General features: G+C 44.1%; 1 protein-coding gene across 4 annotated transcripts in view; it reads left to right on the top strand.

Moving 5' to 3' along the window:
• The window catches only part of ARHGEF28 (Rho guanine nucleotide exchange factor 28), a 346,228-nt gene that overhangs the window by 277,978 nt on the left and 41,466 nt on the right, over positions 1-26,784 (top strand). For all 4 annotated transcript variants that reach the window (XM_068248416.1, XM_068248426.1, XM_068248435.1 and 1 more), the window contains 8 exons: positions 2,056-2,104; positions 3,604-3,751; positions 6,702-6,823; positions 8,456-8,596; positions 16,591-16,838; positions 18,470-18,592; positions 23,182-23,299; positions 25,162-25,416. In XM_068248416.1, the coding sequence (XP_068104517.1) occupies positions 2,056-2,104; positions 3,604-3,751; positions 6,702-6,823; positions 8,456-8,596; positions 16,591-16,838; positions 18,470-18,592; positions 23,182-23,299; positions 25,162-25,416 (1,204 nt within the window). The remainder of the gene's footprint in view (positions 1-2,055; positions 2,105-3,603; positions 3,752-6,701; positions 6,824-8,455; positions 8,597-16,590; positions 16,839-18,469; positions 18,593-23,181; positions 23,300-25,161; positions 25,417-26,784) is intronic.

The raw sequence follows: 26,784 nt of genomic DNA on the forward strand, positions 1-26,784 counted from the left end.
CAATGGGACTGACTTTAAATGTTAATCACAAAGCTTGTGCATGTAACAACCACTAAATTTGCTAGGTATGTTGAAGGAGAACAGCAGCAGAAAGGGAATAGATACCTTTCAAAAGACCTTGTGTTTTTTCAGAAAATTGCATGTAAAATGACAGCAGGCTAATAGGTAGGAATTTTGCATGACAGCACACAGAAGGCAGCAGGCAGGCAACATTAGGAAGCAGGACCTGAGCTTGAGAAACAGTGGCGCTATGCATCAGCTTAGCCCACTAGCAGCAGTCTCTGTCATAAAAACAGCAGAAGACCACATTGTTAGCTGGCATCATGAACTGGAGGACATCTGGTTCATCTAGTCCTGGTGTCTAGAAGTAGACCGAACGATAGAGGACTTGAGACTGAGCGGGGGCCAGCAAGAGCACTAGCGTGTGGCTTCTGGTCAGCTATTGCCAGCAATATAGTGGCGATAGATTAGTGCTGGTGCAACACTGTCCAACAAGTCCGTGTCAGTGAACAGTGAAATAAATGAACGTACAATGTGACATCTATGGTTCGTTCAGTGCTGCAATATTTTTTTCATCATCTGTCTTGTGTGATCATTGCTGGTGCAACTCTATCCAACATGGCAGGGTTTAACTGTGAAATAAATGAACATCAGAAAATCGGTGAAGTTTACTCCTCATTTGGAATTACAATATGGCATTACATGAAGTGGGTGGTTTCAAAAAAGTCCACCTCCACTTGTAGTATGATCTATGTAATTACGTGGGCCTGCACCTAATCAACTCATAACAATTGGAAAGAAAAAAAAAGGTGATTCGTTCCAAAAATATCAACTTTATTTTGGACAACCCTCAGCGGGAAGTATCAAAAGTACACAAAACATTTAAAAGACTATTTAGAACAGACCTGGAGTATCAAGAATGACTCCCGCACACACATCCCAACAGTCACCCTTGTATCTCATGCAGCTCTCACACTGTCAATTGGTCACACATAGGCATATGTGCACTATATTGCTGCAGCAATATGTTAAAGTGAACCAGAGACAAAGCATCCTCATGTATTTTACCATATATATCAGTGGGAACGTTAGAGAAAACGCCTACCCTGCTCTGTTTTATTTTTAACTGCTCAGCCTGCTTGTTAGCAGCCCTGATAAAAATCCCCGACTGAGCATTCAGTCTGGCTTTGCTCAGGAATCTTTAGCTGAGTCACTACAGCAGAGCCACAAGGGGACAGGCTTGGGCTTGAAAAGACATAAGAGAGGACAGGCCCAGCTATAATGATTCCTGAGCAAAGCCAGACTGAATGCTCAGTCGGGGATTTTATCAGGACTGATAAGAAGCAAGCTGAACAGTTAAAAATGAAACGGAGAGCAGGGTAGGTGTTTTCTCTAATGTTCCCGCTGATATATATGGTAAAATACATGAGGGTGCTTTGTCTCTGGTTCACTTTAAAGAGCAATGATTCGGCCAATAGTCTTACTTTAAAGAAAACCTGAGATGACAAAAAGAAAAGATTTGGGGCGTGTATGTACAGAAGAGACCGACTGGTACAACTGAGCTAGACTACCAGGACCAATAGGCAGAGGACGACGAGGGACTCAGCCGTGCTTATGGGGCTGGAGTAAGCCCCGGGTAAGTATCAAATATTTTCTATTTGTCGTCTAAGGTACACTTTAAACCGGTGTAGTGAAAAGCAAAGGTCTCGTATGGCAGTGGGCAAGCAGCCCTACGATAAGTCAGTCAATGTACAGGTACATAGTATAGCACTTACTGCAAGTCCCACATAGCAATGAGCAGTACAAAAGCAAACTGTTGGAACAGCTAACTGCACCAGTATAGTGGGATACCATGCTAAGACTACAATCTGTGGGCCCCCCTCTAACAGTTGTCACCCTAGGCATCTCCTTTGTTTGCCTATACCTAAGAAAGGCCCTGTATCCAACCACTTGATTAACTTGATCATATCATGGGGTTTGAACAATTCTTTTTGTCGTCATCAAGCAACAACACTGCATTAATGTATTAAAGTATTTGTATTTTTACTTTCACAGAAATACCCAGACCGATACAATTCAAAGCACAAATCAGCTGTCCCTTCCTGTAAGTAATGTCGTACTTAGTTTATTTTGTCTCTTGATCCTGTAGGGGCAGGCTCCTGTATGATAGGCCCAGACACATGCCAATTATAGAGTAATTCAGAACTAAGCTGCCAGTATTTCTGAAGCATTGTCATTTCTTTTAAAGCTGAAGTGAGACGAGTATATACTGTAGACTGCCATATTTATTTCCTTTTAAACAATACCAGTGGCCTGGCAGCCCTGCTGATCTATTTGGCTGCATTAGTGTCTGAATCACACCAGAAACAAGCATGCAGCTAATCTTGTCAGATCTGACAATAATGTCAGAAACACCTGATCTGCTGTATGCTTGTTCAGGGTCTATGGCTAAAAGTATTAGAAGCAGAGGATTAGCAGGATAGCCAGGCAACTGGGATTTCTTAAAAGGAAATAAATATGGCAGCCTCCATATCTTGCATAAATTGTCCTTTAAGGCCGGTTTTACACTTGAATTTTTTAGTGCCTTATGTCGAACTGCAGAAACCGGCCTTCACATGACTCTGTGCCACCGTGTAGTAACAGCGTCATGTGCGTAGGGCCACCCCCTGCTCAGTAAAGTTGTCCCTGCTGGGCAGGAAGTACATCACTGGGATTCTTGTCAGCCCGCATATGCGCGCCATGTCGCTTAGTGAAATGCATTTTTTCTGAGGTAATGCAAATTTTATGGTTGTATGCATCTTGAAAATGGACCAATCAGATACTGCAGCAGTGTATTTTTAAGCTGCATACAAGTACCATAAAATTTGCATCAGCACAGATATTTTATAGAACAGGCTGGTTGGCTCTGTTCACTGATCATTTGTCAGCTGTCACCCAAATTGATCACGAGAGATAGTTTGTAACCACATTCATTAACATGTGTATGTTTCTTTACATTTAAAGAAAACCTGTAACTTTAAAAACCTCCCCTGGGGGGTACTCACCTCGGGTGAGGGAAGCCTTTGGATCCTAATGAGGCTTCCCCCATCCTTCTCGGCCCCACGGCAGCGGCAATAAAACTCCCCAAACAGCGGGGATGTAAATATTTACCTTCCCGGCTCTAGCGCAAGCGCAGTATGTATCGGCTCTAGCGCAGGCGCAGTATGTATCGGCTCTCTGCTCAGAGATGGGCGGAAATAGCCGATCGTTGTCGGGCCGCTCTACTGCGCATGTGCAGGTCTCCTGGGCCTGCGCAGTATAGCGGACCTGACAGAGTTTGGCTATTTTCGCCTATCTCCATGCGCAGAGCTGCAACAGCGCCCCCGCTGGAGCCAGGAAAGGTAAATAAATCAGCACTTGTCAGGCTTGTCGAGGGAGGATTCCGGGACACTTCGGTGGAGCCAGCGCTGGACTGCCTGCAGCTACAGGGGTGGGGGAACCCTCATTGGGACCCTGAGGCTTCCCCCTCCCGAGGTGAGTACCCCCCAGGGGAACTTTTTTTTTTTGTTACAGGTTCTCTTTAAGGGCTTCTTTACATATAAATTGTTCCTGCTCTCTACCCAGATTCCTCATTCAAGGAGATTCCGCAGCCCATTCTCTCTCCATTGCCTCCTTCTACATCTGTGTCTGTTGGATTCACTGCTGGAAAGAAAGAGGCTGGCCAGTCTGCTCATCTAGTGACCAGGAGTATGCCTGTGGCCACCCTGGACAGGTCAGTGACTCACATATATGCAGGAAGCTTCAGAAATGACTCTTTTACACACCAATTGATTTTATAACCAACGCCTGAATAGTTATCCTGAGAAAATAAAGATATGGCTGCTGACTAAACCAGCCTTGTAACCTTTAAGGATAACTGCTTGCTTGCATGCATAGCTATAGGTTTATGCTGGACCCAAAAACTGCATCAGATCAGACCAATCTAGTATGTTCAGATACAGAGATCTGGCCGTTACAGAACAGTACGCTTCCAGTCCATGCTGGTAGTTGCAAAGAAAACCAGTGGCATTACCAAGTCTACTTTAACAGCAGTGTACAAGAGGTGGTCCAATCATCTGGTGGTGGGGTTTCCAGCATCATGGCTATAGAGTGCTCCTGTCTATCTTCTAACTTCTGTGGGTAGATGGGTGATCATATCACTTTTGCTTCAATTGTTAGCATGGACAGCCACTTTGGCTACACCTACCTCCGGACATCCTCAATAGGAGGTCTTATTTAGTTTTTTAATGCTCTTTGGAGAGCTTACATAAACTATACTTGTGCACACATAAGTATAGGTATGATTTAAAGTGCAAATGCAATGAAGAAAAAACTCTTCCGTTTCTAAAACTAGTAACTGTAGCTGAGAAAGAAATATCAGATGAAAGTGGCATATGTGTTTAAAGAAAACCTGAACTGAGTTATAAGGGCTGATTTTGAAAATCTTGTACACACACTTAGGCCCAGTTCACATCTGCGTCTTTTTTTTTTTTTTTTTGCAGAGTCGGCCGTACGCATCCGGCCAGCAGGATCAGGTTAAAACTGTCGGTTTTTACAGCCAGTGTGCTGTAAACTGTCAGTTTTATATTTGTTCCTATGTAGCTGCAAAACCTTCAGTTTCCGTTCCGCTGAGCAAAATGGTCCGGAAAAATTGGGTCCTGCTGCATTTCTTTGTCCGTTCAGCGGAATGGACAACGGAACCGTATGGCTGGTTCCATTGGCAAAAGCTAATGTCAGGATTCTCTGTCAAAAATCTAGCTTGTGTACTGTGACCTCAATGCGTCATTGAGAGATCCAGAGGTTCCCGATAATCTTTACCCAAACCCATTGTTCCCCTCCATAACCAGCCTGCTCGAAGATGCTCCGTTGTGCTAGTGATGCATCTGTGCAGATTTTGACCCCTGAATTACCATTCGAGGAAACAAGTCCTGATCCCTGGAAGTGACAGAAATTGTGTGTCTGTGTATATGCACCTTAAAGGACAACTGAAGAGAGAGGTATATGGAGGCTGCCATGTGTATTTCCTTTTAAACAATACCAGTTGCCTGGCAGCCCTGCTTAACCCTCTGCCTCTAATACTTTAAGCCATAGACCCTGAACAAGCTTGCAGTAGATCAGGTGTTTCTGACATTGTCATATCTGTAGAGCCAGGACAAGGTCCTCCAGCACCCAAGGCTGAGACAGCAAAGTGCGCCTCTCCATCCCTGCCTCCCCAGCCGCCACACACTGATTGCTATTAGACTAAGAGGCGCCACAGGGCCCACAACCTCCCAAACACCTTAATATCTAGTTATCTGGCTTGCAGTCACTGCCATGTATCCCCTTTTATTATTTCTTTCTGCTTCAAACACAATTAGGAATGACAGCTGAATGAATTCTGCGCCCCCTCCTACACTGCGCCCTGAGGCTGGAGCCTCTACAGCCTATGCCTCGGCCCGGCCCTGCATATCTGATGGATTAGCGTGGTTGTTTTTGGTGTTATTCAGACACTTCTGCAGCCAAACAGACCAGCAGGGCTGCCAGGCAACTGGTATTGTTTAACCACTTCACTCCAAGACGGTTTTTACCCTAACGGACAAGAGCGATTTTCACCTTTCAGTGCTCATCCCTTTCATTTGCCAATAGCTTAATCACTACTAATCACAATGAAATGATCTATATCTTGTTTTTTTCACCACAAATTGGGCTTTTTGGGGTTGATATTTGTTTTCAGTAATTACTTTATTTTCTATGCATTTTAAAGGGAAATACAAGGAAAAAATAAAAAAATACACTATTTCTCCAATTTCATCCCCTATGGTTTAAATATAAACAATGCTACTGTACATAAAACCCACACATTTTACCTGCCCGTTTGTCCTGGTTATCACAAGATTTTAATTATGTCCCTAGTACAAAGTTTTTTGGGGTTTTTTTGGTGTTTTTTTTTTTCCACGTGCACGTGCATGGGATGCACATGCACCCGCGAGAGCATGCACGTGCACCCTCGGGAGCGCGCACAGTGGCAGCAGCACTGTCTGACTTATAAAAATGTCCTGGAGCCATTAAGAGGCTCTAGCAGGATGTTTTTATAAGTCAGCACGTCATTAAGTGGTTAAAAGGAAATAAACATGGCAGCCTCCATAGTTTTCTCACTTCAGTTGCCCTTTAAGACTGAAAACAGCAGCAATATCTGAGTGATGTAAAATTTGCTTCATACTGCTGCAACCCACAAGAAATAACAGGCGTTGATCTTTACAGTCTTGTCTTATCAGGATTGCTTGCTAAGCCAAATATAAAGCGAAGGACACAAGCTGGACTGCACTCGGCCAAGGCAGCCATTTAGGACACCTCAGAATCTAGCATTTGTACAGGAGCCCCTAGACATTGTCCAGAGATCTAGCATGCCAGATGTTTAGCAACACCTGACCGGCCCCAAGCGCATTATTTTCCTACTCACCCTGCTGGCCAGAAGCCACTCTGTTGTGCACAATTCATCGTCCCTTCAATCCATAGCAACAGACGACTTGCTCCCTGCTAGGCTAGCGATGCTCCTGAAACAGACCATATTGAATTATTGATAAAGGGACTCATATAAAGTTATCTAAGCACACTTGGGTATAAATACCCTTACACTTTAAGCATAACCTTTTCTTCTGTTACCAGTGCATATTTACATTTATGGTTTTCCTTTCTCAATGCAGGCGATTAGATCAGTCACTTGAATCTGATGGAGACACAAGTGGCACAAGGTCCAGGTCACAGTCAGAGGAGCTGTTACAGACCATGGGGACCTCTCCATCGCTAGATGCTTTCCCCATTGAAGGTACAACTGCGATTATTCTTAATTATGTCAGTATGTTGTATATACAGATCAGTGTTTTTTAATTGCATCATTGTATTATTTTCTTATGATAAATCTCTCTTAATGATCCAGGTACCTGGTGTGAATGTCTCTGAGGTCAGGAAGGTCTTTTCCTCATGATGTAATATTAACAGTACAAAATCAGCCAGTGCACCAGTTTTGAATCCCAGAAATTGTATAGCAAAAGTCAACAATTATTTTGGGGACACAAGTGGTCCCTTTTGTCGAGGCAAGCGAACCACACAATGAAGGAATGTCAGGGTGTACCCCAGAATATAAGTGGTGTGCCCAACAATCAAAGAACAATAGTTGGCATAATGAACATATAAATGGCCATTTGACTTGATAACACCAAAGTCCTGCCAAAATGTCATAAGACGTTTCTGATGGCTAACCATAACACCCATCTTCCCACCCCCTTAGCGTAACCACTATTTGCGACCCAACCATAACATCATAATATTAAAAAGTAAAACTATGGTTAATTCCCAATCACCTAGCCCTCATGAACTATGTTTAACCTTCTCTATCAGTTTTCTCCACGCCTGGCACCAATTCTAAGGACCAGTCTCTGCTGGTGCCCGCTATAAGCACAATTCATAGCCAATGCCAGCCTTTTGTCCTCAGATGGTTGTTTTGGGTACCAGAAATATATGTGCAGCTGAACATTGGTGTCCAAAATGATCGGCATAAGCTATCCAGCAAGTGAGTGCAGATGCCCCCCCAAAATGCTGACACATTAAAGGGACTCCGAGCAGTGCAGAAACTATGGAAAGATGCATATCATTTTAAAGCTCTCTTTCTCCTCTTTCCAATGATATATAAACCGCTGCTGCCTACGCCTTTTAGTTTTCGCTATTTTCGCGATTGAAATTGCCGCGGCCGCAATTTCAATCGCGAAAATAAAGAAAACTAAAAGGCGTAGGGTGACGATTTAGGTGTCGCCAGAAAGAGGAGAAAGAGAGCTTTAAAATGATATCCATCTTTCCATAGTTACATTGTATAACACAGGCCGACTTTTTCTGCTGAATGGAGCTGCTGACACTGGGGAAAGTGTCGTCCTGTGTAATACAAGTAACTATCGCGGCAGCGATAATTTCAATCACGAAAATAGCAAAAACTAAAAGGCGTAGGGCAGCTGTTTATATATCATTGGAAAGAGGAGAAAGAGAGCTTTAAAATGATATGCATCTTTCCATAGTTTCTGCACTGCTCGGAATCCCTTTAACTAACTGCTTTTTTCATTGCTAAAATAACTTGTTGTCTTTTGGTAAATGCACCACACCATCCAGTGCCCTTTCTTCTTAAGGAGTAGATACGCTGCAGAGTCTTGCCCTGCAGAGTTAGCCCTCCTATGTCCAGGCATGTGCTTGTTCAGGTGAAGTATTATCTTTACTTGGCACCTTCTTCAATCAGAACTGAAGCAGTTGCTCTGCAAGAGTAATGAAATAAATGCCTGTTCTACAAAGCAAAGTTGTGTTCAGTTGAAGCGTCCTTATTTTTATATTCGATACACCATGACCTGCGAAAATGAGATCCTTCACAGACCGTTTGAGCATCTTATGGCATTCTTTTGTTGCCCTCTGTTGCTAGATGTTGTAGATGCAGTCCTGTGGAATTACTTCAGCAGTGATGCTATGGAGTTTGAAGCAGAGTCGTGGACATTAGTTGTCGATCCCTCCTTTTGCAGCAAACAAGAAAAAGATGTGATCAAAAGGCAAGATGTTATCTATGGTGAGTAGCTTTGCAAAGTTAGACGTGCATGTGACTTTCTGTAAGCAAGAAATCTGGCATACTGGATCTTTATGCGAATGCAACGGCCAAACGTTTGGTTTCCCTCTTTAGGGTATTTGTCAATGAACGGCTCGACCTCACCCACTCACACCCGAGGCGCTGAACACTGGAGTGCATACACTCTGTTCAGGATAGAACCTGCACACTCCGCACATAGCCCTGAGCTATGCTTAATGAAACACAGACAGAAACATGTTGGCCATCTCTGTCTCTTGAAACTGTTGGTGCCGGAAATACAAGATTTTTTGGGGACATTTTACTCCTCAGAGTGTGCGGATTCTGTCCTGAACAGATTGTTCCCCTCTTTACCCCGCCTTCTGAAAGCTGCTCCATTGTCTGCTGCTCCATTGTCTCTCCTCATAGCACAGTGCATGTTGCTCAGCTGTAGGCTTTATGAACTCCTGCCCAAAACTGTGGCCCTAGGGATAGAGTCTCAAACTTTATGGCTGAAAGTTTCAACGCATGTGTATGTAGCTTGTAAAATGTGGAACAGTAAAGACAATTCTGGATATTTAACTTAACTTTTTTCCCCATTTTCTATATATTTTTTAAGACCATATGACGCAGCTTTGTTCCTCCAAAAGTGGGGAGAAAACTTCACTGTGTCTTATAGTCCAAATGTATGGTGACCCTGAGTGCAGAGCACAACGGAAGCATTTATTTCCAACGGAGTCCTCTATCTGCTGCTCCTCCGACATAGCACCAGAGCACTTGGTGTCCCATCTTCTGCCTTCCTGTCTTCTGTCCCATCTTCCTGGTATTGGTGCCGCCAATGCGAGTCCTCCATCTTTAGCTGGTGCAGTTTAATATGATCAAACACAGCACCAGCATGCTCCGAGTCCCGTCTTCTGTTACGTCCTGGTACTGGTGTCCTCTCATTGCGTGACCACACCGGCGTCGCACAGTGAGATGGGGCCAGATGAGAAAGTAATAAAAGACGGGACTTTCTGTAGGAAACCCTTCCTAAAGCTATGTATCGCTGTGTATTGGTATGTAGCTCCACCCTCCCAAGAGGCTTAAAGAGGAACTCCAGTGAAAATAATTTAATATAAAAAGGTGCTTAATTTTTACAATAATTATGTATACATGATTTAGTCAGAGTTTGCTCATTGTAAAATCTTTCCTCTCCCAGATTCACATTCTGACATGTATTACATGGTGACATTGTTACTGTGGGCAGATTATGTAGCTGTTCTGGCTTTAACAGACAGCTATAAAAAGCCATTTCCTGTGTGTGTCATTGTTACATTGTGGCAGTTTGCCCAGAGTACCGTACGGTACCAGAGCCTCTTGTGGGAGGGGTTTCAGCACAAAATCAGTCATACAGCGCCCCCTGATGGTCTGTTTGTGAAAATCATTATATTTTTCATGTAAAAGTGGGTATCAGCTACTGATTGGGATAAAGTTCAATTCTTGGTCGGAGTTTCTCTTTAACCTACGCTGTTTATTATGAGGAATTAAACCCCTCCCCCTGTGCATTCTGGGAGACCAGAGATCTTTTCTACTGGCTTTAGAAAACTCAGTACTAAAAATGTTGCTGCCTGTAATACATTTCAGATTGTAAATTAGGGAGAAGGGGAGTTTTGCAATGGGCAAACTAACTAAATAATTTATAAATGTTGTAAAAAAAAAAAAAATGTATTCATTGTTATTTTGACTACAGTTCCTCTTTAAATAACTATAGAACAGACAAGTAAAATCTTCTGCCAATCCTCTTCTTGTTCTGTTTAGGTTTTATTTCACTTCAGAACACGCTTATTAAAGTGTACCTTTTTAAAAGCTGTGCAAGCTGCCCAGGTCAGATGAGCTGCCCATTTGCTACGCCTCAAAGCAATAACTGCTTTACTAATCAAATACATCTGTCATATAACTGCAAGCTATAAATGGGGAATACAACTTTTACATGTACTATAACGCAATTAACTGTCTAATGCTCTTCCAAGGGTAAAAAACGGCAGAGGAAATCCATTTCTCTGCATTCTCCAGGGCTTGTTCCTGTTTATGTTCTTCAAAGAGTCATTTTCAGATTCTCTCCAGCAGTGTTTACAGTTCTTTGTCAAATGATTTCTTTCCATTGGTGGAATGTAAATAGAGGATTATGGCATTTCTGGCATTGCTTTTACCTTTGGATAATTGTCTGGAGGCTAAAGCAGGAAATCCTGAGTTCTGATACAAGAGTTTACTGTTCAGGTCAAGAACAATTCAGAGCACCGAGCCTGTCTGCTTCTTCCCTGGCCTCCTCAGGGCTTGTGGTCGAATATACGGAGCCTGCTAGAGTGGCTTCTGAATTATATATCCGTCACTTAGGATGGAAGAAATCACAGCAGGTCCCAGTGCAGTGTGAGGAGTGTGACTCTGCCCATCTCTCACCGTGTTTATGTAGGCATCTATGCTATTAGGTTGAGACACACTCCTAGGGTCACTGGGAGGCAGAGACATGCTTCTGGGGTCACTGGGAGTCTGGGACACCCTTATGAGAACACTGGGAGCTGAAACGCACTTCTGGAGTCACTAGAAGGCTGAGATACACTTTTGGGGTGACTGGGAAGCTGAAAAACACTTCTGGGCAGCTGGCCCACGGCATCTGAGGCATAACACATGTCAAACTCTGGCTCGCTGGCTAAATATGACCCACAGAGCCATCAAATTTGGCCCTCATGTGGTTCCCCTACTTTGCATTATGTTTGGTCTTCTCTAGACCAACAGGGAAGCTACATTAGGGGTGCAGCCCTAGATCACCAGGTAAGCCATATGGGGAGGGGGAAAGGGTGACATAGATATCAGGAAACTGTATAGCGGGGGGGGGGGGGGCACCAGGGAACTTTATAAAGGAGGGAGTTGGCTACTAGACATTGATGTTGTCCTGCGACTTGATCCCCAGTGTTCAGTTTTGGCCTACTTTGAGTTTGACACCCTTGCTATACAGCAGGGGTGCCCATTAGGTAGATTGCAAAGGCCTTCGTGGTAGATCCCGACCCCACTACATTTTCCATTCTGTATATACCAGTGTGCTCCTAAAATTGTACATGGGTAGATCACTTTGACTTGCTAATTTTTAAAAGTAGCTCACAAGCCGAAAAGTGTGGGCACCTCTGCTCTACAGTAATAAAAATGTGATCTTCCACCGCCCACAAAATTGGACAGTACTTATCATCTGCTTGCTAAAAGCATAACTGCGAAGATGTTAAGTAAGTTTCAATCTTCACACTCTGCTTTCTAATACATCCTGTACATTACAGCAGTGAAGTTCTAGCTCTCCTGTAGAGAATATACAGTGTGTATGTTGTAATCTGTATTGTAGAATAAACACCTCTTGTGTTTCTTCCATTACTGATTCCACCATTAACATTGGGCTGCTATGAATGCACTTCAGGATGTATATCTGTGGAGCTCTAATAACAGCTGTCACATACCTCATCACTGTGACAGTGCTCTGTCTCCATAACAAAGCGCATGTCTAGGTCTGTTTTACATGTTATGAATTGAAAACTGGTGCACGTTGTCAATGGGCACTTGGTGATGGTGCTGGAGAGATTCTCGATACAGCTGTGCTAATATTTGTGTGCTTTAAACTTTCTGCAATGGGCCCTGATAATGCAACATTTCTTGCATTACTGTTTTCAGGCCCAGTATTTAAGCCCCTTTTACACTTGCAGGTGAAACCTCTGTTTTATTACCCTATTTTACTGCAAGGGGCCTCAAAAGCAAAGGCAGTCTATGGAGACTTTCATACTTATTGCGGTCCATTGCAGATGGTATCTGGATTCAACGCAAGGGCTGCGGCACATTAGCACAAGCACTGCGCTTAAAGAGAACCTGAACTGAAAATATAAAGTCAAAATAACCATACACAGGTCATACTTCCCTCCTGTGCAGTCTAATCCTCAATCTCTTTCTCCTCTCCTGCGTCCCATTTGTCCGCTGTGATCAATGGAATTCTCCGTCCTCCATTTTAAAAATGGCCATTACCCCATAACAACCTCCTGGTCAGCACACTGTTAAACTGTAATATCACCTACTTGAGCTATAGGGAAACACGGACATTACCTTGCACATTCAGTTTTAACTGACAGCAGCTGTTATATAACTGACAGCAACTGGTATATTTTAGTTCTGACAAAATATTGTCAGAACTGGAAGGGATCACTGTAAGAAGAATATGGTGAGCTTCTGAGAGGAACTGATGGTGATGTTAGCATAGAATATTCATTTGCAGGTACATTGTGTGTTTATTTTAAATAATTTTACTCGCTTTAGGTTCCCTTTAACCACTTGAAGACCGCAGTGTTAAACTCCCCCTTTAAGGCCAAGCTGCAGGGCTGCACAACACAGCACACGACTGATTCCCCCCCCCCCCCCCCCCCCCCCCCCGCGCCTTTTCCCCCACCAACAGAGCTCTCTGTTGGTGGGGACTGATTGCGCTCCACGGCTGTTTATTTTATTTTTTAATATTTATTTTATTTTTCTATAAAAATGCCTTTTTTTAATTTGTATTCCCCTGCTCCTTCCCTCCCTCCCCCCGCCAGCCAGTCAGGGTGATCAGCTGTCATAGGCTTTAGCCTATGACAGCCGATCACTGCCTAGCCTATGGAGGGGACAGCCGTGTCACACAGCTGTCCCCAGTACAGCGCTGCTGCAGATCGCAGCGCTGTACATGTAAATACGATTATGCCGTCTAACAGTCTCCGCCTGGAGACTGAAGGAAGGGCGGAGCTCCGCCCCCAAGCAGGAGATGCGCGCAGCCTGCATGCGATCTCCTGCATTAGCCGGCTCCAGGACCTGACACCAATTGGCGTTAGGCGGTCCTGGGGCTGCCGCCGCGGCCACGCCCGTTGGCGTGGAGCAGTCGTAGAGTAGGTAAATCACCACTATCATGAAAAAAGAAGGCAGTTAAAATCTGACAGAGATGGCAGATTTTGGGCCAGTCCATCTCCTCATAGAGGATTCTCAGGGTTTCCCTTGTTTTCAACAGCATTTCCTGAACAGCAGTTGTGAAGTTTAACTGACAAAATAGTGTGCAAGTGAGTAGGGAGGCTGGCTGGTATCTTACTATTTGGCAGATAAACTGCTGTTCAGGAAATGCTGTTGAAAACAAAATAATGCCTTTCTCTTTGAGGAGATGGACTGGCCCAAAACTTGTCGATTCTGTCAGATTTTAACTGCCTACTTTTTTCACGATAGTGGTCCTTTAATGCATGCAGCTTGGAGCAATGCAATTCTATGGGTGACACGTAGTGCAAACGACAGAGCGCGGTGTGGTGTGCATGCACGGATTAACGGGAATCCCAGTGATGTACTTCCTGCTCAGCAGGGGGTAGGTCACTGAATGGGGGACGGAACTATGCATATGACCCTGTTGGTGCATTTTTTCCACAGGATCATATGATTACTGGCCACATGAGAACCGGCCCTGCCTCCATTCAAGTGCTAATAGCATCTGCAAACAAGAAGTACAGAAGTACCAGCTGCTTAGGATTCCCTTTTCTTAACACTGGCAGTGATTTACTTTTATTTTAGAACAAAAGCAATAACGGCAATACAAGCTTGGTTCATCATAGTTCAGAACCTCATTATGAGTTATTTTAAGCATGCTTAAGTATGAATACACTGACGTAGTAAAGTATAAGTACACACGCCCTGGAGTCAGTAGAGCAGGATTCGGTTGGTGTTCCCTGTTTTCATTTTGTTTAAGTTGGTAATTGTAAGATAAGGTGCCATTTTGTCTGTGAGACGAATATATTGGCGTTTGCGTTACATGCTAGAACAGATTTAATTATCGGTCCACAGATTTATTTGTAGGGAAGTCCTACGTATTGGGTTGCTAATGAGCAAGTTGTTGATAGCATACTAATGTGATTATGTTTAAAGATCCAGGATTAAAATAGCTTAAATCAGTCAAAATGGCTGAATTAAGGGCCTGTAAGGAAATAATGTTTCACATTCTGCCACCAGTAGATTGATACATTTGTTTCCTGTATGACCAGATGTGATACATAGAAAAGGTTCATTATCTGCTTATTGTGTGTGGGGGGGGGGGGGGGGGGGGGGGAGTGTGTGTGTGTGTGTGTAGCACTCATGCAATTGGAGTGGTCAATTTTTATTCAGAACACCTGAACTGCATACTCATTGTCACTAGCTCAAGCTGAAGACTCAACTCGCGTCAGGAAGATGGATGCCAGCGACACATCCTATGACGACGAGCGCTCCCCGATCCTTCTTCCTGGCTCAGGGTATATGCTGCGTCACATGATGGGTCCAGACGAGAGTTCATGCAATCGCGGTACTTTGCGGGGGAGTCGTCTGGGGTCTTAAAGATCCACCGTGATGGCCATTACTGCCGCGTGTCGCTAAACGTCTGCATAATCGTGTGCCTGTACCCACGTCCCGAGACCATGGAAATGATCGCTCATCATTTAAATAATCACTGGTCGTCGGAAAAATAGCGTAGTGGGTATGGGCCTTTACAGTATTGGAGTTCGAGGGTCCAAAACACAGCCAACAAACTGTCATTGTTTGAAGTGAACCCACGCTGATATAAAAAAACAAACCACAAGTTAGTTACTCGCTAGGTAGAGGGAACCTTCTGGATAGTCCAGAGGCTCCCTGTGACCTCCTCGCTCCCACAATTGATGCGCACAGACCCTCTGAAAATATCCATCAAGAGCTTGTACGATATGTTCTCATGGTCGTGTGAGTACAGTGGGGCCTGTGCAGCAAGCTGAAGCCGCTCTCTAACAAGCAGCTTCATGCTACTGCACAAGTGCAGCTGTATTCACACAGGCTATTTTTGGAAGCTCAGATTTACTTTAAAAGTAAATAATTATGTCCACCTTTGTATCCCTTTAACTACAAGGTCACTTAAAGGGCTCTGCAGACAGGTTATTTCCACCCAGAACAATTTTTAGGGCCTGAGCCCGCTAACGCAGTTGTATCCGCTTCTGTCCGCTTTTCAGCATCTGTAACATTGATGTGTAACTGAAAAGTGGATACAACTGGATCAGTGGGCTCAGGCCCTAAGGGCCCTTTTCCACCAGCGCGTTTGCGCTGGCTGAATCGCAAAAACGCAAACCGCTAGCGATTTTACAATCGCTACGGTTTGCTTTTTAACATAGGAATCGCGGTAGGTCATTTCCACTACCGCGATTCGTTTTTGCCGGGAACGCGAACGCGCGGCGGAGCGATATTTGCAGCGATTTTGCTATGCAGTGCATAGCATAGCAAAATCGCGGCCGCCAACGCCGGGGAATCGCCGGTAATTGCGATTCAGCAATTGCTAGCGTTCAGCGTGAACGCTAGCGATTGCTAGTGGAAAAGGGCCCTAAGTGATTATTCCTGCTGACAGTTTGTAGGGTTGGTTGTTGTGCATACATGCATAGCCTGTTCTGTGCTCTGGAGAGGAGAGGTGAGACAATGAAGGGCAGATGAACAGGAGATGTAACACAATAGTGGTCATTCTTGTCAGTTAAGTGATCCAGCAGTATGGTCCATTCAGGAATTGAGACCAGGACCTCTAACTCACCCAAATCTCACTCCCATTGTGTGGTATGTGCTGGAGTACAAGTCTGATCCATGGTGGCCCCCACCTCTCGGCAGGACAAAGGATCTGCTGCTGATGCTGTGTACCAGATAGTACAGGACACCTGCGGCTGCCTTATGGAGTCCAAGCCTGGACTGGTCGTGGAAGAGTGGACAACTACTCAATGGTTGTAGTGTTTTGGCTGATTAATGTACATTCCAACATGACTTTCCTCTCTCTAAAACCTTACAAAATGATTTGGATGGAGCTGAGCTAAAGGAGGGTAAACCCAGATTGTCCTACAGAGTAGTCATGATGGCTTCACAACCCATACAGATGGAGTATTTAGGATATCTTTGTGGTGTCATTTATTTCAGTATTCGTGTACTATCCTGTTGTTGTTTATACTGCCTTGCAGAGCTCATGCAGACGGAACTGCATCATATCCAGACCCTGTTCATTATGTCGGAGATATTCAGGAAAGGGATGAAGGAGGAGCTGCAGCTGGACCACAGCACAGTGGACAGAATCTTCCCCTGCCTTGATGAGCTGCTGGAAAGCCACAAGAGCTTCTTTTACAACCTGCGGGAGAGGAAGCAAGAGTCCAGGGAGGGGAATGACAGGAACTTTGTCATTAACCGAATAGGAGATATCCTGATACAGCAGGTACTGGATGTGATTTCATTCTACACCCCTGCAAAAAAAAACCCCACAATGACTTTTTCCTAATGACCTTCACATAAGGTCAGATGTTAGACCTGAAATAATGTGGTGCTGAACAAAACACGTCTTGCTTAATACTGAAAATCCCAACCATATGGGGCTACTGTATATACTAGGGATAAAATGTTAGCCTAGTGTACAGCTTAAACTCCCCCTCAGTGACACCGTTCTGTAGTTCAATGCCTTCCCTCCTGCAGAAACCTTAAATCCTGAACTACATCTCTAATAAATGTAGTAGGGAAGCTGGATATTTTACTGGTAAGGCTGTTGATTTGATGTAGAGTTTGAGCCTAAACCAATGTTTAAATCCTGGCTCAAGCCAGTATGTAAAATGGTAAAGAGTCTTTGGGCAAGGCTTCCTAATTCTCCTGGTCGCCTGTGGAGCTGGTGCCTTAGTGGCTACAGCACTAAAAATGCTTCGAGTCCACCAGGAGAAAAGCACAATATAAATGTTGTGTATTGGCCATCATCCTCTCCGGGCTGAATAGAAACTTTTCACAGGCCTAAACAGATTTGAAAGGCTGACAATCAATACCTGTCAGGGCACTTTTCCATCGGCCAGGTTTGAGATCGTGTTTTCAGATCGCAGTGATTCACTACATTTTGCTGATCGTAAGAGCACAACGCTTAACATGTTCAGCTTTCGAAGTAGTCGATCGAACAACTGGTCGACCTACCAACTAGTACAGTGGCGGTGGTATGAGAACTTCCTCAGAAAACCACTAACCTCTCCTGTGTGTAACACTAATCTCTTCTCTCTCTTCTCTCCTATGCCTAACACCAACCTTTCCTCTGCCGAACACTAACCTCCACTCTCTTGTACTTAACATTACCCACCACTCTCCCTTTGCCTAACACTAACCTCCCTTCTCCTCTGCCTAACACTAACCTCCCTTCTCCTCTGCCTAACACTAACCTTACCTCTCCTCTGCCTAACACTGACCTCCCCTTTCCTCTGCCTAATACTAACCTCCTGTTTCCTGTTCCTAACACTAACCTCTCATCTCCCAGCCTAACACTAACCTCCCCTCTCCTCTGCCCAACACTAACCTGCCATATCTGATGCCTAACATTAACCTCTCTGATGCCTAACACTACCCTTTCCTTTGCTCAACACTAACCTCTCCTCTGCCTAACACTAATCTCTGCACTCCCATGCCTAACACTAACCTCCCCTCTCCTCTACCTGACCCTAACCTCCCAGCTGCCATTAAAAACACTATTAGCCTGTCCACTGTTAGGTCGACGGGCTAATAGGTAAGTTCCCATAATTAATACCAGCCTTGTCCATATGAACTTTTAAAATTCACTGTGAGGCTGACTTATCAAGGCGACTTTGAGGCTGTAAATGTAGAAGGCAGTTTCAAGTCCTACCCTTGCAGCTTTGTTAGTCATTGCCTGATGGCCGCAACCCAAACATTTTGTGAACATTTTTTACCACTAGATCTTCCAACTACCTAGAGTTATTTCACCATGTGTGGCTCCCGGTTTTATTTTGTTTTCCTCTGCTTAAGAAATAATCTTGAAAGCTATTTTCCCTCACAACATTTTATATTTTCTTCCCTGCCATCTAGTTTTCAGCTGAGAACGCAGAAAAGATGAAGCGGATTTATGGCGAGTTCTGCAGTCACCATATTGAAGCAGTTAACTTGTTTAAAGAATTGCAGCAAAACAAAAAATTCCAGAACTTCATAAAAGTATGTATTAAATGGAGTGTGAGCCATGCTCAGCATTTGTTTACTGCTATGATCTTCCATGGCCTCTAATGTCTGCTTTGCACACGCTGTGTTTGATTTAAAGAGGTTCTACAGGGCTGGAGAGCCTGTAGAACATTGGAGAACTTGAATGATAAAACAAATCTGCCTGGAGTTTCATAAAAAATTAAGCCCATGTCTACAAACACATCACTTCCCTATCAGTCTCTCACCGGTTTACCTAACACTAATGAGCCACCTCCCCTCCCCCACCCCCTCCCCTTTCCCCTATAAAATTCCCTATTGAGTACATTGTGATCTACCGGTAGATTGCAAACAACTTCTGGGTAGATCCCACATTGTCTGCCTGAGTGACATACGTATCGTACGCCGTCTCTTTGACTTGGATGACCTTAGTGCGATATGTTGTCCTGAAGTTTTGCACAGCGGTGAAGAGGATTATAATATTGCAAGGTGGGGAGCCATACATTTAGAAGCATTATGTGCTACTGCTGATTACAATTTTGCTTCCCACTGAGCATGATATTGTTACTCTATTTGATCAAGCACTGTTCTATTTAGCTTATTGAGGAGGACTCCATGATCTGCATCTAATTGACTAGCAGCTTGTTGTAATCATGGATGGACTGCCCCTGTGCATGTGCGGCAGTCGTGGCTTGTTGTAATCACTGATGGACCACCGCTGTGCATGTGCTGTAGTCGTGGCTTGCATCTGTGCATAGATTCTACCTGGTAGATTATTTCCAATTTGTCGTTTTCAAAGCGGCTCGGAAGCTAAAAAAATGTGGGCACCTCTGCGCCAAAGCTTCAGTGGTGAAATATGGCCCAAACTCTTGTAGTCTTTATAGGGTGGAGACATGATGCACAGTTAGAAGTTCTAACCACCATCTTCCATTCTGGTCAGTAGCCAGAGGTTTGGGTATGGCATAAGTTGAGACAGATGTAGGGGTGGGGCCAGTATTTTGGGTATGGTGTAGATATTTCTGAGATGACAGTTGGATTATCTCTCCAATTTTCTTCTGTTCACCCGAGGGGAGTGAAGATTGCCCCAAGAATGGAGACACTATCTGGACACTAGAAACCTACACTGGTGCGAGATAGAGCAGCGTAATCTGCTAGTGAGGTGGGGTGAAAGGTGGGGAAATAACATAGCTCCGAAATGGGAAGTTCTTTAAAGTGACTCTAACAAAATTTTCAGGCGTATTTCTTCTATCCTAGAAGTTCCTATACCTGTTCTAATGTGGTCTGTCTTACTGCAGCCTTTCCTAGTTGCACAGTGGCTGTATTATCTCTGTTATATAATCTAATCTTTTTTCAGCTTTGTTGGCTCAGGCAGGAATGTGCTGTTATGCTGTGATAGGTAGAAGTTATACACACCCTCTCCACGCCCCCTCCAGGCTCTGTATGAGTCACAGACTAAGCTTCTCTCAGCCTATCACATGCTGGTTAGCAGCCATGTTTTTTGTTTGTAAACACTGCCTAAAACTGGCTATTACAAGCCAGGATTGCAGCAGGGAGTGACAGAAACAGCACAGAGGGGCCCAGGAGAACATAATGAATAGAATGGTATGCTTTTTATTGTAAGAATTTTGGAGTACAGATTCTCTTTAAGATAATCATAACTGTGAGTCAGGTTTTGGTTAAGAAAAGCCTTTCTATGTTACGTAAAGTTGGTCAGGAGGGATGGAAAAAGCATTTTGGGGGAATGGGTTTTGACTGAATCCAAAAGCTAATTCCACTGTTTCACAGGCCCAGCTCCACCGTTGAAAGTTCCCAATTCAACCAGTCCAGATTCAGCAACCTGGCATGAGCATAGTGCACACTATGAGGGTTTTGATTTTTTTTTTAAGCGCTGGCAAATTTAGTAATTGCTCTATAAGCTCTTGTGCAATGATTTCCTATGACAGTGTTCACGTGTGTTTCAATTTTATCATAATCGCAAACGCGCTACATTGAGCGTTTGGGCTCAATGGAAGGTATAGGGAAATTGCAAAGCGCTTGAAAAAGTGCTTCGTACTGCGATTTCCCGAGCGCTATACATTGTATTTATTCATTTCTGGGTTAAAGAGTTCACTTCCTGACTGACGTCAGGAAGTGAAAAAACAATCGCTCTGCAAAAGCGCTTTTTTTGAGCTGAAAGCGCTTTCAAAACCACCCTATAAATATATTTATAATGTAAGGCCTTAGAAGGTCCAAAAACTTCATGCAATTATAAGCATGTTTATTCATTAACCAATGTGCTGTGCTGGCTCAAAAGAAAAACTATTTCATTTCTTGTCCCTCATGCTTACTTGTGGCAGTTAGTGCAGGGGCTTAAAAAACATCTAAGGAATGGTTGGGTTTATGCGACTCCAGATGTACAGATGTTCTGCTCCTCAAATACCGTTGTCTGTTAGGTAAATGTTTGCATATTTAGCAATCAAATGGCTAACATTTTGTTTTAAGATATAGGTCAGGTTTGTCGGATCACTTATGTTCTCTACTTTTTGGCTTTCCGTTTGTGATCAGTAATGGGTACAGTAAGGAATGAATTCTGCCTGCTCTCTGCTTCACTTTTAACTGAAAAATACAATTGCTATGGTGCAGCTCCACCCTGTGGCCGTCTGTGTGTATAGACACTGTTTATTCATCATTGACCATGGCTTAGTTAAACTACTGTGTGACTTTATATACAAGGAAATGCTGTATTACTGGTGAATAGTTTCCATTTATGGGCATGTGTGTGTGGCCTGATTTAAAGCTAGGTGTTTTTACATTAGAAACATATTTTGGCATAAAGGCTGGTACACACCATGCAATTTTTACTTCAGATACATTTCGAACTAGTGATCCGATTGATCTTCAGATCAGACATCGATCGGCTATAGAAGCTTGCTAGCATACACATGTATAAATTCCAATCAGATTTCTGATCATTTGTCCGATTGCATATCGCTCAAGAATGGATCAAGAGGATGTACACAGAACGATAGGCAGTATTTTGATCAATGTTTTCCCACATGTCTGATTTACTTCTTATCGAGAAACTGAACAATTCTGGGCTTGCGATCAGTCGATGCCAGTCAGTTAGCTGTATTTTTTTTGCCCAATCAAATCTTTTTATCGCTAGGACATAAAAAATGAAGTAAAACTGCTTGGTGTGTACCAGCCTTAAAGAGGAACTTTAAAGGATACGCGAGGTGATGTGACATGAGATTAACATGTATGTACAGTGCCAAGCACACCAATAACTACGGTATGCTGTATTCCTTTTTTTATTTCTCTGCCTGAGACAGTTAAAAAACAGGTATGCAAGTGATGGTTTCTGTCTGGGTCGGGACTGGGTCAGAACCCAGTCAGAATATAGAATAACCCTCACTGATAAGGAATTACAACCATAAAACACTTTCCTAGCAGAAAATGGCTTCTGAAAGCAGGGAAGAGACAAATGGAGTCAATGGCCTCAATTCACGGAGCATTATCAAACGTTTATCAAACGTTTGATAATTTACCTCATGGGTAAAATCTCATTTTAAATTCACTAAGGTGTAATAAATTTTTGAATGTTTTACCGATAAAACGTTCAAAAAATATAAAGCACCTTAGTGAATTCAAAATGAGATTTTACCCATGAGGTAAATTATCAAACGTTTGATAAAGTGTTTGATAAACGTTTGATAATGCTTCGTGAATTGAGGCCACTAGTTCATAGATTTTAGCTCTGGCATACTTCAATGTGTCATTGAGCAGAGACAATCACAATAAAAACTTAAAAAGTAGATTAAAATATAAAATAAAAACTGTGAGATATCTAAAAAATAACATTTTTAGGAGCAGGAGGATAGATACAATTGTTTATCTCATCAGTTCATTTTCACCTCGTGTTTCCTTTTGAGAGTACCAGAGATGGTACACTATCGCTAATTTATATTTACCTGGGGATTCCACTAGCCCATAAGCACTGTGGCTTCCCTCGCCTTCCTCTTCAGCCCCTCCGTTCTGGCGGTACGACTCCCGGTAATCCGGTCAGCCGCTGCCAGTCGAAGGCTTCTGGGCCATGCACGCCTCTGCCACGCTTCCGTCCCCTAGAGCGTTCTGCACTTGTGCAGTATTACTACGCAGGCTCAGAACGCCCCAGGGGACAGGAGTGCAACGAGGGGTGTGTCTTCAGCCGCTATGACTCCCAGTAATACCAGGAGTCACGGCCTTCTACACAAAGGGGCCTCGCTGCTGCTTATTGGGCTAGAGGAAGCCCTGGGTAAGTATAAATTAGCGATAGTGAACATCTCCGGTTCACCTTAACCAAGGATTGAACTTCATCCCAATCAGCAGCTGATACCCCCTTTCCTACAAGAAATCTTTACCTTTTCTCAAATAGATTGGTCGGGGGGGGGGTGCATTCAGCATGGCTGATATTGTGGTGAAATATCTACATTATAAATTAATATAAAAAAGCTATTTTATTCATTGTTATTTTCATTACAGTTCCGCTTTAAGAACGCCTGCTGTAACTTGTAGTCCATAACAGCCAGAGAGTTGTAGGTCACATCAACTTTAACTGAAAAAGCTTTATTTGTGTCATTTATCTTCAGGTGACAAACACGAACCTGCAGGCCCGTCGCCGAGGGATCCCTGAATGCATCCTCTTGGTAACCCAGCGAATCACTAAGTATCCAGTCCTTGTGGAGAGGATATTACGCTGTACACCTGGTAAGAAGGAAATAGCCCCTTTAAGGAGTCCTCAGCCACCTGTACATCTATCATGCTGATCGCTGCTTGCACGGCTCACATTGCAACATTTGTCATTTTACAGCCTGAGAGTCTGGCTGGTTTCAGACTGTAAATTGGCGTTTCCGATGCGGCCCGTCACACCGCATCGCCAAAAACAGGCCTTCAGGGAACACACCTTTAGTACACGGTGTTCCCCGTCTGGCAATCGGCCAAGCAGAAAGTGACGCGTGCTTGTGGTCACTTCCTGCTTCGAGTATGCGGAAGATCATGGAAGCGTATTGTAAAAATTTGCATGCGGGTCACAATGCCAACTTTAAAAAAAAAATGTACGTCCCCATACACTGACATGACTTCCGGGCTGCCTCAGGAGCCGCCCTGTAACCTAGTTCTGCGCTAGCGCTAATTCGGGCATCTCAGACGCAGCGTACCGCAACGTGGGAAATATGAACTTCCCCATAGGGTTTCATTGGGCTGCGGTAGCAATGCGGCAATCTGCCGCACCGCACCACACCACTGGGAAAGGGCCCTAGAAGTATACTGGAAGATAGATTTCATTTAATTAGTAAGGTAATAAATGATATCTATAGGCGGGGCGTACAAGCCTAGATATTTGCCCAATGTGAAAAACAGATGAATCTTCAATGATCTGAATCTGATCAGAAAGGGGTAGATTCCCCCCATCATGCCACACTGATTTTTAAAAGATTTTACCATTAAATCTAGTGACAATCCATCAAAATGCAGTGTCACATTGCTCAAAACAGTGCAACGCTATGGGCTCTTGGACTACCGCCGCTCCCCCGCTGTATCCGATCAACCAAAAATTTCAGTCCGATTGTAATTATGATCGATTTTTGCTGCAAATCGATCGAAATTCCGATCAAATCACTTAGTTCCGTCACAGGTAACCGGCATATTTGATTACGGTGATTGAATTTACTGTTAAAAATCCATACATGTATGTCCAAACGATCGGAAATCAGATCGGACCTGTCAGAAATAATCGCTTGGACCGTCTATCTGACGGAATATTGAGTCGTGTGTACTAGGCATAAGCGATAACTAGGTAGTTATGATGTCCTGTAAATCTCTTCATCCAGCCAACAGCCTAGCTAGCTGACCCTCATTATTGCAGATGTTAATTGTGCCAAGCAGATTATATTGTTTTAAAACCTATAATTAAGTATGATAAAACAGCGATATATGTTAATGATATATGGCCCTTCCCCCTCATATCCCCGCCTTCCTATGCCTAAGACCATTAAAGGCAGAATCACCAGGACAGCTAGGCAACACAGGCATAACGATCACCCCTGCAACCTCTGCCAATGGCTTTGGGAGAGGGGCCCTCCTCCTCGCTCTCCTTAACCGCAATTGCAGCCCATTAGATTAAAAATAAAAACCTCCCAGTTTGTTCACAACTGTCCCTGCCACCTCTTCCTACCATGCAGAGTGTGGGCATTTTTTTATCCTGAACACTCTACTGCCATTCACCTGCTCCCAATCCCGTGACCCTCAGGGGGCCCATGCTGTCATTTTTGCAGGGGGGGGGGGGGGGGGTGCTATTAAATCTAGTTATGCCCCTGCTAGGAAATCTGCATTGTTTTAAAGTAAATAAACATGGCAGTCTCCATATCCCTCTCACTTCAGGTGTGCTGTGAGAAATTTGGACCAGCCCATTCCATGAACACACAGGGCAGCAGACTTGGTGTGAACCGAGCTTCAGAGCTAGAAGATCACACATTCCCATTTCTTGTAGAATGTAAGAGTATTTGCTGAGTCTGTGGTTGGTAACAGAGCGGAATCTCATTGCCTCCATCTCTTCTTATGTCTCCTGTTAGAGGGTTCTGAGGAGCACAAGGATCTCTGCCGAGCTCTAGGCTTAATCAAGGACATGCTCGCTTCTGTCGACTTAAAAGTCAGCGAGTTTGAGAGAAAACAAAGACTTGAAGAGTTTGTGAATAAGCTTGAGAATAAGACATTCACCAAGATGAAGAACGGACATGTGTTTACAAAACAAGACCTGAAGAACACGGAGCGTGTGCTGCTACATGAAGGAGTTCTTCTGTGGAAAACGGCCACCGGGAGATTTAAAGGTATGTACTTTTACAGACGCTCTCTACTTTTCTTACTGCTAGTCAAGGGCGTTACTAGGATCCTAACAGATCCGGGGCACTTTTGGGCACTCCAGCCAAAAAAATGGGTGTGGCCATGCACCAGACTGTGGGTGTAGTCAACTTAACAGTGGTCTGAGTAGGTTTGCCCAGCAAAATGTTGGATGAAGCTCCCCTCTCCATTAATGCAAAAAACAAAAATGCAGCAAATCACATAAATAGGCAGTGTCACTTAAACATAACTACGCAGAGTTACTTGGCTTCTGTGCTGGCTGGTCTGGCTTTCTGTTGGGCAAACTGGCCTGCTGCCATTCCCCCCATAGCATTCCCTGAGCTTCTAGTGGACCCCTTCCCATGCTGCCACGGACCTCCCATTTAAGCACCACAACTCCTCGCATGCCCCCATAGGAGAACCACAGCACCTAGCATGGCATCACAGCACCCAATATGCCCACATAGAGGCACCATAGCACCCACCATACCCCCCATTGCTGTGTGCTGTGGTGCCATGTTGGGTGCTATGGTACATCTATGGGGCACGCTGGGTGCTGTGGTGCCATGCTTGGTGCTGTGTAGCCTCTGTGGGGCATGCTGGGTACTGTGGGGTGCCATGCTGGGTGCCTCTACTCTGGACATCCAAGGCACCCCAGAATAGATCTGGGGCACGTGCCACTGATCTTTGGGGCTAGCAACGCTTCTGCTGCTAGTCTTAAACCTTTGCCGAAGGCTCCACGCCTATTGGCATGAACACGGTGGCAGCCCTAGGACCACTCCATGCCATCTACGGCAGCACTTTACTGGGGACAGCTATGTGACATGGCTGTCCCCCTCGGAGGCCCTACAGCGATCTGCTGTCATAGGCTGATGCGTATGACCGTCAATCGTGCTGGTGGGAGAGGGATAAAAAATAGTAAAATTAAATATAAAAATAAAGATATAAATATTTGTAAAAAAATAAAAACGTTGTCAGCGATCACAGCCCACCAACAGAAAGCTCTGTTGGTGGGCAGAAAAGGTGGGGGGGGGGGGGATCACTTTTGCGCTGAGTTGTACAGCCCTGCAGCGAGCCCTTAAAGCTGCAGTGACCTTTTTTGTAAAAAAATGGCCTGGTCACTAGGGCTGTTTAATACCGTGGTCCTAAAGTGGTTAAATTAGCTGAGATTAATAAGCATTAATTAAACACAAAGTCACACCGTCAGTTCTCACAGAGGTCAGAGATTTAGAATCATTGTCATCATGAGCTCGGTTTTAAAGAGAACCCGAGGTGTGTTTAAAGAATGTTATCTGCATACAGAGGCTGGATCTGCCTATACAGCCCAGCCTCTGTTGCTATCCCAAACCCCACTAAGG

This window comes from Hyperolius riggenbachi, chromosome 1 (assembly GCF_040937935.1).
Source record: "Hyperolius riggenbachi isolate aHypRig1 chromosome 1, aHypRig1.pri, whole genome shotgun sequence".
NCBI classification, from domain to species: domain Eukaryota; kingdom Metazoa; phylum Chordata; class Amphibia; order Anura; family Hyperoliidae; genus Hyperolius; species Hyperolius riggenbachi.